The sequence below is a fragment of the Aquila chrysaetos genome, chromosome 25, assembly GCF_900496995.4.
Source record: "Aquila chrysaetos chrysaetos chromosome 25, bAquChr1.4, whole genome shotgun sequence".
Classification (NCBI taxonomy): domain Eukaryota; kingdom Metazoa; phylum Chordata; class Aves; order Accipitriformes; family Accipitridae; genus Aquila; species Aquila chrysaetos.
Genome location: NC_044028.1, coordinates 1557138 through 1569993, shown reverse-complemented (window position 1 = coordinate 1569993; position 12856 = coordinate 1557138). Strand labels below are relative to the sequence as shown.

Sequence of the window (12856 nt, the reverse complement as noted above, 5' to 3'; positions counted from 1 at the left end):
GCTGGCCCTGTGGCAGGGGAATGTGGCTGAGGAGGCTCCAGGGAACCCACAGGGCAAGTGCAGGACCAGTGAAATGCTGCAGCCTTTGTTCCTTTCTTCATATTCATTAGCATGTTACATTGTATTTGCTACTTTATCACGTTAAATTGTTACAGACATTTCTGCTGTAAGAATAGAGAAATAGAGAGCTATTTAAAGTGGCAAAATTTACAGTGCGTTTAATGGGCTTACAAACCAGCTGTCCCATCCACCTGACAGCACAACAGCTTCAGCTACGTTAAAAGAGCTACAGAGGGATATATGTGATGGGCTGACTGGCCAAGGACAGGGAGAGGCCAGACTTCCCCTTGTTCTTCCCATTGAGGACTTCTCGGGGAAATGAGAGGAATGACTTGGACTAAACTGGAGGGTGAAGTAGGGAAACCCCATGCAGACTTGGAGGGTAGGAGTATCAGAATGTGGCAGAACATGCCAGTGGGTTTGGCTTGCACCATGATCATGGCCTGATCTGGAACAGGGCAGAACCCTCAAAGCTTCAAACTGTGTGCTTAATACTTCTCAGGAACAGGACCCATGTTGTCCTCTTAGCTGCCTGAGCAAGCAGCTGGTTTTTGCCCTGCGGTGCAGACTCAAGAGCGCACTGAGCTATATAGCAGGCAGAACAGCTGCTGAGGCCCCTGAGCCACAGGCTTTGGTATCTCCCACCTTCCCCATCGTTAGCCACAGGGAATAATTTGTCCGATATTGTTTACGCTGACACTGCTGTTCCTCTTTGTCTCCACAGCACACATTTTGTAGAAGATGTGCCTTAACATCTGGTGAGTACAGAACTGTTCTTGTGTGATGCAGCCAAAACACTGTTATTTTCTGGTTTGTTTGCTTTCACTTAAAAAGAAACCCACAGAAAGATGTCTGAAGGGCTTAAAACAAGCTGTCAGTCACAGGCTGCCACTGCAGCAGTGTGATGCTGGGGCATGGGTGGCTGTGCAGCTCCAAGCTCTGATGGTACGCGCTGTAGCATGGGCACTAGAGGGCTGGGCCTGGCTCTTGGGCACAGGATGTTCTCAAATGCTGGAATATGCAATGGATAATCCCAGGATAATACATGTCTCGCCCAGAGTTGACCCACTGATTTCAGACAGAAAGCTTTCTGTGGCTGCCTGTCCGAGGAACAGGGGGGCTGTGTTTGGCAGAGACCCATCAAACCCCTCCTCCCCCTTCCCGTTAGTGCCAGCTCTCTGGCCGCTGACTGAGCCCATGCGCAGCAGCACACAGAGCTGCTTTTAGCTCACCCACCTCTTCCAGAAACCTGATGGAGCCCAAGTGTCTGGCTGCTGGCCTGGCCTAACCAGCTCCCACTTGGTTTGGACTCTGCACTACAAAAAAAGACTTGATTTGGCACAAGCCTGTGCCCCTCTTGGAAAGCTGTTGTTCACCATAAAGCCAAGCCTTTTGTATTTCCAGAACAGTGAGCCCTGAGGAGGCTCCCTGGGGAGTCCAGCAAAACAGCAGCTCTTTCTGCTTTAAGATGTTTGTCTGCCACATGTGAGGGGTCCCTCTGCTTCGCATGCTAATCCCCTGTCACCATGTTGTGCTGTATCTATCCCAACCAACAGATTCGTAGCAAAAGGCTTTGCAGTTGCAATCCTGAGTTGCTCAGTTTTGTTCTTGCCCTCAAAGCTCATGTCTTTGCTTCACTGCAGCATCCCTGGCCTGCAGTGCCCTGCTGGCAGCAGAAGAGCTGAGTCCCAGGCCCCGGTGGGGGAATGGGTTTTGTATGGGGCATCTGCTGATTTGTGGTCACTGCCCGTGAATACTCTCACACTTCAGCAAGCACAAGGTAGTCTGAATTAGTGTGGCCTTCTTTCATTGGCAGCTAGCTCAAATTATCATGGATTAACATAAACTGTAACTTTTCACCAAGCCCCAAGACAAACCAGAGATAGTGGCTTGCAGACCTTGTGTGAATATTCATGGCTCGTTCCATTGCCACCCATCTGGGAATTGGCTGTCTTGGCCAGAGAAGGCAAAAAAAAAAAATCTCCATGCAGAGGCTCTTGGAAATGCTCCTGCAGTGTCTCAGTCCTTGCTGACTCTCTCTTTTGCTTCCCTACCTGGCAGAGAAGTGCCCCGTGGACAATGCCAAACTGACTGTAGTGGTTAACAACATTGCAGTGGCTGAGCAGATCGGGGAGCTCTTCATTCACTGCAAGTATGGCTGCCGGCCTGCAGCCAGCAGCAAGCCCGCTGCCTTCGAGGTGGACCCCCGTGGATGTCCGTTTACAATTAAACTGAGTGCCAGGAAGTAAGTGACTTGTTACCAGCATGCAGCTTCTCCAGGGAAAGGGCTCTACCACCAGCAATCTGCTGTCATATCTGAGCTGCCCTGCGGCTCCTGGGGACAGTGCAGCTTCTGCCAGCAGTGCCCTGCTGGGGCGTGCAGGGGTGTGGGAATGGGCAGGGTGACTTGAGGAGACAATTCTTTCCACTATGTCTCAGTCTTAGGATGATGGCAGATGGGCTGGTCTCAGGGAAAGGATGCTGTTCTCTGCTCTCAGCTTACCCAAGTGTCTCAGCAGTGGGTCAGGGGATACACTGTGAAGGCAGCCACCTCACATCTGGGTTGAAACACTGTGGTTATGGTCAAGCAGAGACCTTGGGATTCTTTTTGTAAGAGGAGTTATCCTAGTTATATCCTAGGAATCTGAAATCTAGCTCCCTCCCCGTCCTAAATGCATTCACTGTCTTCTCTATCACCTGGCCATTGCTTGTTGTCGATAGCTGCCTGAAGGCTCAGCCGATCAGCTGCAGAAGTAGATGTTCCCTGCATAAATGTGACCTATTATTACTCTCAACTTACTGGCCAAATGAGAATTTAAAGCTGTAATTGCAGTCTTAGAGCAGGAGGCTTTCGATCACCTGACACTCTCACAGGGCTGGTTTGCTCCTTTACTGATGATCTGTGTTGTTTCCATTAATTTTTGCTTATTGCTGATTTTCCCTTCTTTTGCTTCTCTCCATGGGCAGAGATCATGAAAGCAGCTGTGATTACAGGCCAGTTCGCTGCCCCAATAACCCCAGCTGTCCACCTCTGCTGAAAATGAACCTGGAGGCACATCTGAAAGAGTGCGAGCACATAAAGTGTCCCCACTCCAAATATGGGTAAGGAGCTGGTGCTTTTTAGTGGGAAAGATGCATGGAGCTCGTTTCTGAGCTTCTTTTCAGCTACTGCAGCTACTGGCCTGAGACTGAGATCAGGCTTGCAGGGCTTGCAGAAGGCAGCTCCTGAGCCTCTTGTTGAGAACAGGCAGGTCACGCTGCCCAGCTGTAAGCCCTGCTGGCAGCCGAGGAGGAGGACCAGTGCGTAGGCAGAAGAACCAGCTGGAGGAGAGTCAGAGCAGTGGTTGTGGCCAGAGCCACTAAGGGGGGAGGACAAGTACAAGAGTAATGTGAGCACCACGGCAGTGTCTGTCAAACCGGTCCTTCTCCCAGGGCAAGGGAAGTGCTGATCAGCCTTGGAGGGTTGACTGTCACCCGAGCAAGGAGTGCAGCCCGGGCTGGGGGTTCCCTGCAGGATGCACAGCTAAGGTTACTGTTGCAGGAAGAGATGTCTTGGCAGAAGCAGAGCAAGGCAAGTCCTGACAGAGCAGCCCTGACTCCCTGCCACGCTGCGGGCCAAATCAGCATCTGCTGAGGTCAGCTGCAGTTTTTTCCATTGGTTTTGATGGCTCTTAGATTGAATTCCTGGTGAGCACATGAACTGACACCACATTCTGTCTCTTGCCCAAGATCTGCTTTTCCTTGCAACTACGTAGACAGACAGACAGTCAGACAGTTCAGTTTGGGGCCTATGCCCTGGCTAGAAGAATGGGAGCTGCTTGGCCTCTCTGTTGCCCTGCAGTTGCCTGCACCCAGCAGGATGGTGAACCATAGTACCGCTGCTCCTGGTAGGAGGAGCAGAACAGCTGGGGACCCACACAGGCCTTAGACCTCCCTCTGAGGAGCCAGCTGAGCAAGGAGGTCTCCAGTGTGTCCCTGCTCCAGCCAGCGTCTGCCTTCCCCTTGTAGGTGTACATTCATAGGAAATCAAGACACTTATGAGACCCACTTGGAGACGTGCAAGTTCGAGGGTCTGAAGGAGTTCCTGCAGCAGACAGACGATCGTTTCCATGAGATGCAGGTGGCAATGGCCCAGAAGGACCAGGAAATTGCCTTCCTGCGCTCCATGCTGGGGAAACTCTCAGAGAAAATCGACCAGCTGGAGAAGAACCTGGAGCTTAAGTTTGGTGAGTCTGCAATGGATGAGCTCTGTGGTCAGAGCTGTAAGGACAGGGCAGCTCTTTGTTAGGATGGTGCATTACAGGATTCATTCCATGCTTAAAACTGGTGCTGAGCAGGTTTCAGGAGGTTCAGATATTCCTTGCAGAGGAACAAATAGGGGTTCCATTGACTTCTCTGCTGCCAGAACATCACGGGACCTAATCCTGCAGTCACCGGTCACATGGCAAGTCCTAGAAATGTCTGCAGGCGGCTATCACCTTTCTCCTGTGACTTTTTCCTGTGCAGTCCATGGGCACAGGCCCCCATAAAAATCAGCAAGTCGAATAGCCAACAGTGCAGCAATCCTGGAGTGAGCATGGTTCTTGGACACCTTTGCTATGCCCAGCCCTGTCTTGCCTCTGAAATTTGCCGGGTCTTCAGCATCCAAGTATAATTTGCATTTGAGTAGCAGACACCCTCCTGCTTTTCCCTGCTAACAGCAGTGGGTTCTTCCTCCTTGTTCAGAGGTTAGGTGGCAGCAGGTGTCCTCTGCCTGTTCCCCTGGACACCATCACTGACTCTGCAGTGAGTATGGGCCTGTCCGTCTCTTGTAGATGTGCTGGACGAGAACCAGAGCAAGCTGAGCGAGGACCTGATGGAGTTCCGCAGGGACGCCTCCATGCTGAACGTGAGGAGGGAGCTGGGCCCTGGGGTGGAGCAGGGATTGCATGCAGTTAGCTGGCTCTGCTACTAGTTAGGCTTCTCCTGCAGTGTGGGGAGTCTTTGTGGTTCCTTCCTGTTTGCTGGCTCTGCTGACCCAGGTTTGATTTGCTTTTAGTGCAGCTGGGGTGTGGGTGAAGGTTTCCTCTGGGCTGAGTTAAAGACAGCTCAGTGAGCACATTCTGGACACCGCATCTGGGCTGCCATTTTAACTGGTTCTGCTGCCTTTTCTCAGCCTGTTTCTGCTCTGGAAATGTGTTAACATAGGAAAGGACCCCTGCAGCAAGGAGAGAGCCTTCTGCTCCAAAGCCTGGGCACTCCTATACCTGTTATACTAGCCAGGGACAGTATGTCCTTCTCTCTGCCTGCAGAGAAAGCAGGAAGATAAGCAGATCCCTGCTAGCAAACTGGGAGTGAGAGCTGTCTCATGATTTTGGACATTATTCAACCACTGATATTGGATAGACATTCCTCCCTAGTTCAGGCAGACTGCATCCCACTGGATCTACTGATTAGGAGGAGCTTGCCCTGGTTTACCTAAGCATGTTAATGAAGAGGGTCCCTATGGACGCAGTAGGGACCGGACTGTGGAGGAGACTACAAAGAGACCTTCCAATTCTTCTCCAGCAAGGTGGGCTTCAAGAGCCCAGCTGAGCAAGCAGTCCCCATAACCAATTCGATTATTTTTAGCATTCTGGTGAATGGCAGAGCAAGGACAGTATATTCTGAAAGGTACTTCTGCCCGTGCCTGAATACTGAAGAGTTTAGTGCAGGTCTGAGATGCTGTCAGAGCCCCGTGGTCTCCGGAGGGAGGTGACAGAGGGATGTATGCATAGAGTCCTAGAGCAGGAGACCTTCGGTCAGAGAATGAGTCAGCTGCTGAGGGAGGGCCTTCACAGGGAGTCAAGACCTGTCCAAAGGCAAGAGTAGGTTTAGCAGTAGAGGGAGACAGTCTTAAAGCCATGTCCAGAAGGGCAGGCTGGTCTTGATGGCTCTGCAGTTCATGCAGCTTGTTCTGTTTTTCAGGACGAGCTCTCCCACATTAATGCTCGGCTCAACATGGGCATCCTTGGATGTGAGTATGCATGTGGTTTACATCCTCTCAGGCTGGGTTTGGGGGGATGGCCCAGTGAGCCCTTTTAGGCAAGGTCACAGATATGCACAGTTGTCTCTGGGTGCAGCAGTAATTTGTTCACAGGGTCACCACTGCCGCAGGAAGGAGATACTGGTGGGAGAGTTGGCCAGAAGCACTGGTTGAAGGGGAACTCACAGTGCTGCAGGGTTATTAGCTGCTGGGGGGAGGTGTCAAGTGGACTCTGCATCTCTGGCCTCCCTAGGTCCAGCGCAGGAGTTGCATTAGGGAGATGAGTCCTGAGGCTCAGAGCAATGATAAGTTGATGGGCTGTAAGGGTGGGACATGAGATCTTCCAGCCAGACTGGGAGGGTGTCACAGTTCCTTCTGGCCTGCAACAACATGAAGTGCAAGGAGGACCTGCCAGGCCAGCGCAGGGAGCTCTGTCCCCTCCAAACTCACCGTGACACGGCGTGGCACTATTGTCCCACCTCTCACCTGCCCTCTTGTTTCTGTAGCCTATGATCCTCAGCAGATCTTCAAGTGCAAGGGGACCTTTGTGGGACACCAGGGCCCTGTCTGGTGTTTGTGCGTTTACTCCATAGGAGACTTGCTCTTCAGTGGCTCTTCAGACAAAACCATTAAGGTAAGAGCTTGCCTCTTCTGTGTATCTTCTGCATTTGTAAATGTGCTTCAGGTGGGACAGAAGCTGAGTTGCAGTTTGTGGAGTAGGGGGATGTCACTTCCCAAAGTTTCCCCCAAAGAATCTTAAATGATTCTTTGCAATTATAGTTGGGCAGAATTCTCTGTGAGGAAATGCTATGTGATAGTGAAACGGAGAGACAAATGGTTTTTGCAAAGCCCTGATTAGAATTTCATTCCTCCTACTGCTGGTTTTGCTTTGTATGGTGCTTAGGGCATTCAAGCCTATTTCAGCTTCTGATTTTATTTTCCCTTGTTATAAAAAGTCATCTTAGAAAAAAAAAATTTTCCCTGATCAGATGTGTCCTTTTTCCACTTTATGGCACGTTTGTTTTTCTTTGTCCTGTTTTCAGTAACTCAGACTGACAGCACTGCTCCAGTGCAACCTAAACAAGAGTTCCCAGTGTCACCATGTTGGCTGCTGGTGGCTGATGGCTGGGCTGGGGAGCTAGGCGGGCTGCCACGACTAGCCCTGCCAGGAGCAGAGCTTTGGCTTAGTTTCTTTGAGTGATAGCAAGAGCCACATGGAAGAGAATGGACGTTGCTGTATTTTATTGAAAGAAAACAGCTTTCTCCCCTGTCCTGGCTGCTCTGGGCACCACGTTTCCATGTTCCCTCTCTTGAGAGAGTGGTGTGTACTCAGTGGGGAAAACCTTTGCAGTGGCAGAGGAGGCTGTGCTGTGCCATTGGAGCCCTAGGATGGGGTGTGAATTGCTAAAGCAGGAGCCCGAGAGCTGCTTCTCCAGTTCAGTGTGTTGTGTTGGCCTGGGCTGTGAAAGGCAGAGCTGGAGAGGGCTGATGTGTGCTGCTGTCCAGTGTCTCATTAACTTCAACCTGACCCTTTACAGTAAATTTCCTTTCCTAGACAAGCTTATCTCTGGGAACCCGGAAGGCAGGTGCCCAGGTGACAGCCTGTTTCCTCGTTTCGGTGCTTTTGTGGCTTTGCCGACATCCTGCCCGAGTCCCCAGCTGCTCTGTCTGCCAGCATGTGACCCTCTGCTGACTTGTGTTTCCTGTTAGGTGTGGGATACCTGTACCACATACAAGTGCCAAAAGACCTTGGAGGGTCACGATGGAATTGTACTGGCTCTCTGCATCCAGGGGTGAGTGGAGAGGGACACCTGCCCCTGCAGGAGAGAGTCGGGAGAGCACCGGGGCCCTTACAACTCCCGTCTTTGGTCCCGCACATGCCAAGATTGTGCACGAGAGGCACATCTTGCCTCTTTGCTCTTTAAAAATCGACAAAGCACATATCTCTTTGGCCTCCCCTGCTGTCCTGGCTTCCTTCCCTGGTCACCAGCGGGGTGCCCGGCCTCTTGCTCAAAGGGCTGATCCAGCCCAGCCTCCCCACGAGACCTGGGCTCCACTCCTGGGGTTGGTGTGTTTAGTCTTGGCCCGCTGAGGCTGTGGGACTGCAGCTCCTCGCCCAGCATGGTGCCTGGGAACGAGCTGGGACCCTGCACGCGTTGCTCTCCCTCGCTGACCTCCTTTTGTTTTCTGGTGACATTACAGGAACAAACTGTACAGCGGCTCTGCTGACTGCACCATTATTGTGAGTACTCAGGACCCCTGCTCCACTTCACAGTTGGGATGTGAGATCTACAGGCCAGCCCCAGGCTGTTGTAGAGCAGGGACCTGCATCCTTTTTTCTATAAGGCTCTTCAGCTGCCAGTGGTGTAAGACTGATAACCCCTGTGTGCTTTATCCACTGCCATCAGCCAAGTTACTCATGGGTTGGATTTGGGTGTTTCCTGCAGGCTAGATTTCCCACTCCCCACTCCTATGTGGGGAGCAGGAGGCTGGTGCTCTGAGCTGGGGCAGGGTGGTCAGTCCTGATCAGGCCAGGACAGTGGCTCATACAAGTGCCCTGTCCTGCCTGTGTTTTTGCCTGTGTGTGATTGCCTGCCTCCAGAGGCAAAGAGGAAGGGCTTCAGCACAAGGGACTTGTCCCTGCCCCTCACGGGCACTCTTCTTCTCCTTTGCAGGTCTGGGATATTCAAAACCTGCAGAAAGTGAACACGATCCGAGCACATGACAATCCTGTTTGCACTTTGGTCTCCTCGCACAACATGCTGTTCAGTGGCTCTCTCAAAGCCATCAAGGTAGAGCTCTGGGGTGGCTCCTCTTGGTCCAGTTGGGGACCAGTGGTACAAACTGTCAGGCAGCAGCATCCAAACAGGAAGAAAGTGGCATTTTGGTCTGTAGGTGACCTTGTTAGTACACTCTCCTGAGCCACACAGAGAAGCACAGCTACACAGAGCAGCCAGCACTGCTGGCTCTGTGCTCTGTACTGAAGTCAAAGATGTTCTGGGACCTGGCTGAAAAAACCACTTTGTTTCTTCTAACTCTGTAAACCTGAGACTGCAGGTGGAGTATCTTGGCAGCTCCTGAGTGTGTCTGTCCTTGGGCCCCCAACAGACATACTCAGACCATTGGGAATTGGGTCTGGGGTTCAGAATTGGTTGGGGATTCAGGCTGCCTGTTTTGAAACCCCCCCTCCAAAGGATCTTGAATCTGCATTTTTTACCTAAAGCATGCAGAAATCAGGGAACAGCTTTGCAAGTTGCCCTTTAAAGCCTTGGCTAGATTCCCTTGGTTCTGCTTCCAGCTCCTGGTGAGACAGCTTATGGGACCATCCATCTGTAAGAGGGCGCATGCTCTTTTCTTTATCTGGGGCCTGGAGTGGTTCAGCTATCTAGAGTGTGCTCAGGGCTGGAGGAGCAATGAGACAGCACTAAGCAGAAGGAGAACTTGGGGCCTTTTGTTTTTTGTCGTCCCTAGCCACTTTCTGCCAGATGAGCCGAGCAGGCCAGTAGTGCTGCTTGGAGTGGCAGGGTAAGATCTGTTGGTCCCTGCATGCTGGGGGTTTTGGCCGTGGTTTCCCAGGAGCTGTGGGAATGGAGCTTTGCAGGGATTGGCTGGGAGTGGAAGTCCAGAGCAGTTCTTTACTGTAGATTTGGTTTAGGTTTTTCAAGCCCATGGCTCTGCTAGGGAAGGGTCTCTGCCAGTGATAATGCAGGCTCCAAGCTGGCTCTCCTGGGCCCTCTGGGAACATGCTTATTCAGCATAGTTATTGTGTGTTTTATCCGCAAGTCAGTGGGTTCAGGCGATTCCCACCGAGCAGGAGAGCCAGCATGAGGTTCCACTTAGTGATCTGGTAGGAGCTTGTGCTGGCTGGCTGGGCAGGGGTGGGCAGCGCCTGGCTCCCGAGCTAGAGGCTGACCTGTTCTGCCCCATCACTGCCCCATCTACTGAGACTCTCCTCTATGTCTGTGTGTGTGTTTGTGCTTTCCACAGGTCTGGGATATTGTAGGTACCGAGCTCAAACTGAAGAAGGAGCTGACAGGTCTCAATCACTGGGTGCGAGCACTGGTGGCTTCTCAAAACTATCTCTACAGTGGATCTTACCAAACAATCAAGGTGGGACCCTGAGACTTGTGGCAACTGTAAACCATCGGCTCTCTCTGTGCCTCTATGTATCTGTATTCTGCAGCATGGGTTGGTGGAGCAGGACAAAAGGTAGCTGCTAGGATGTGAGAGCACTGCTGTAGCGTTGCTGACACGCTAGATTTTACTGTGCTGATTGCATCTTTGCAGGCACAAAGGCTGGGGTCTGGCTGGTCCTTGGGAGCGCAGCTGCTGGGGGATGCTCGCTAAGATAAAACGCGGCCTCACAGCCATGGCGCCTCACGCTGCCTCCGCAGCTGCCACAGCATTATCTGCACTGACAGTCCTGCCGATAAGAGGAGAAGGTCACTGTCTGGCTGCAGAGTTTCCATAAATCTGCGTGTGGTTTCGGAAATGCCCTCAATCTGCGTTGGCTCAGGCTTTGATGAATAGTTCACCTCTCAGTATCTGGGTGACACAAGAGAGTTTGAAGTTGCCCTCCTCAGTGTTAATAAATCCCTGTTAATTTGTCTGCATCAGTTTTTAGTGCTATCACGGACTAGGTTGTCTGTGCACGTGTGTGCATAGTCACACACAAAGAGTGTGTAATCTCCACAACTTTTTCAGCCTGGATGTTCAAAGCTGGGCAGCTAAATAAGATAGCAGAACTTTGCTCATTAGTACTGAACATTCCCAGCCGGACAGATTTGTCCTTAAAGATGTGATCTAGGCACACGTGGAGCCAGGCTGACTCTGTGCATGGCTGGAGAATAGCTTCAAGGGAGTTCCCTCCTGGAGAGGGGTCCCTGCATGGTTCTCATCCTGCCTTTGCTCTGGTGTCTCTTTCAGATCTGGGACATCCGCAACTTGGAGTGTGTCCACGTGCTGCAGACGTCAGGAGGCAGTGTCTACTCCATCGCTGTGACAAACCACCACATTGTGTGTGGCACCTACGAGAACCTCATCCATGTAAGGGCTGCGGAGCTTCATGCGTTTGTTGGCTTGAGGCTGGGGGAGAGGGGCAAGGAGATGGGCGCCTGGCTCTGCCTGTCCCCTTCATAGCACACCCGAAGCATGGGTGCACAGCACCCACCCTAGAGGTGTGCGTGGAGGTGGAAACACCTCTCGGAAGAGAAGTCGGTGGCCTGCAGCCCAGTGCAATCTCCAAGCCCTGCTCTCTTCCCGCAGGTCTGGGATATAGAGACAAAGGAACAAGTCCGCACGCTGACCGGGCATGTGGGTACAGTCTATGCCCTCGCTGTCATCTCCACGCCGGATCAAACCAAAGTCTTCAGTGCATCGTATGACCGGTCTCTCAGGGTACGTGTCCAGGGCTGTGCAGCTGCATCTGTGCATTTGTTAAAATATGGACAGCGTTGAGGGAAAGGGAGGACGGGGGATCCTCATCCCTGCATGCCACGTGGCCTCATATTTAATTTGTGTCACCTGCCTCAAACCCTGTGGCACGCAGTGTCCCCCTTCCCTCCCGGTGCCTGGGATGTGCCAGAGTCCCGTGCCGCTCGCTTGGCTCACGCCTCCTGTGTGCCCGTAGGTGTGGAGCATGGACAACATGATCTGTACTCAGACGCTGCTGCGACACCAGGGTAGCGTCACTGCCCTCGCAGTCTCCAGGGGCCGCCTCTTCTCCGGTGCTGTGGACAGCACTGTAAAGGTTGGTTTCCTCAGGCCTCTCCTTGATGGTTTGGTCTCTTCCAGTACTGGAACTAGGGCATTAAATAAGTTAGGAGTGGTCTTCAAACAAGGGGATGGTTCTCAACAGGTGGGAGGTTTAACTCCTGACATAGGGTGTTGTGGATGCTGGAAGCCCAAAGGGAAGCTCCACAAGAGGATGAAGAGAAGCCCACAGAGCCTCTCAGAACAGTCACTGCCATGGGCTCCTGTTTCTCCTCCGCAGGTCTGGACGTGCTAGCGAGAGTGCCACACTAGTCCTGCACACTGAAAGACCAAAAACTCCTCCCCTCTGTCGGCCTGCTGGGTGACTAACACCACTATGAAGTAACTGCTGCAGCTCCTCTCCGCACCGACCACTGCCTGCTGCTGCCCATCGGCCGGTTCCCCCACCCACAAGGACCCTGGCTGGCAGCTCTCAGGATGGGGTCTGGCCCACGGATGCTCCAGACGTTCCCTCAGATCTGCCATATATGATTGGAAATGCAGAGGAAGCCATTCCATTGCCAGCACCTTCCACGCCACAGGGTGCCCTCCTCTGCCTGCGTCCCCGCAGCCGGTGAGCATCCTCTGGGGCCAGGGCAGCTCCACAGAGCAGCGGTGCAGATGCAGTGCAGCCCTCGGCCAGCGATGGGACTGAATGGTTCAGCTTGTGACAGGCGGGAGCCGGCCTGGCCGGGGAGGTGATGCTGGGAGGCTGGTCCCCTTGTAAATGGTAGAACTGAGCATTAGGCCTTCCCCTGGGTTGGGACCCCGACCCCTTTCTGTCTCTAGTATTTAATTTTACTGCCAAGATGTCAGGCTGATCCGTCTGGGAAGAGGTGTTTTCTTGAGTAGCCAGGTACGATTTTTATGCCACAGCTAGTTCTCAAATAACACAAGCCCATTGTTCACCACCCTGTAATAATGGTCTCCACATTAAAGAGAAAAAGCCTCCGTTGCATTTTTACTCACATTTTCTACTGTTTTTAAGATTGTAATATAGATTTGATTATTTCTTCATTGACAATAAAAGCAGAAAGAGTT

The 12856-nt window shown here is 52.3% G+C and overlaps 1 protein-coding gene across 5 annotated transcripts in view; it reads left to right on the top strand.

Moving 5' to 3' along the window:
- Window positions 1-12856, top strand: part of TRAF7 (TNF receptor associated factor 7) — a 21841-nt gene extending 8985 nt beyond the window's left edge. For all 5 annotated transcript variants that reach the window (XM_030002121.2, XM_030002117.2, XM_041120199.1 and 2 more), the window contains 15 exons: window positions 785-818; window positions 2122-2305; window positions 3028-3162; window positions 4069-4286; window positions 4875-4948; window positions 6007-6055; window positions 6571-6698; window positions 7775-7857; window positions 8267-8306; window positions 8740-8856; window positions 10052-10174; window positions 10991-11110; window positions 11330-11461; window positions 11694-11813; window positions 12057-12856. In XM_030002121.2, coding sequence (XP_029857981.1) covers window positions 785-818; window positions 2122-2305; window positions 3028-3162; window positions 4069-4286; window positions 4875-4948; window positions 6007-6055; window positions 6571-6698; window positions 7775-7857; window positions 8267-8306; window positions 8740-8856; window positions 10052-10174; window positions 10991-11110; window positions 11330-11461; window positions 11694-11813; window positions 12057-12071 — 1572 coding nt within the window. In that variant the 3' untranslated portion in view covers window positions 12072-12856. The remainder of the gene's footprint in view (window positions 1-784; window positions 819-2121; window positions 2306-3027; window positions 3163-4068; window positions 4287-4874; window positions 4949-6006; window positions 6056-6570; window positions 6699-7774; window positions 7858-8266; window positions 8307-8739; window positions 8857-10051; window positions 10175-10990; window positions 11111-11329; window positions 11462-11693; window positions 11814-12056) is intronic.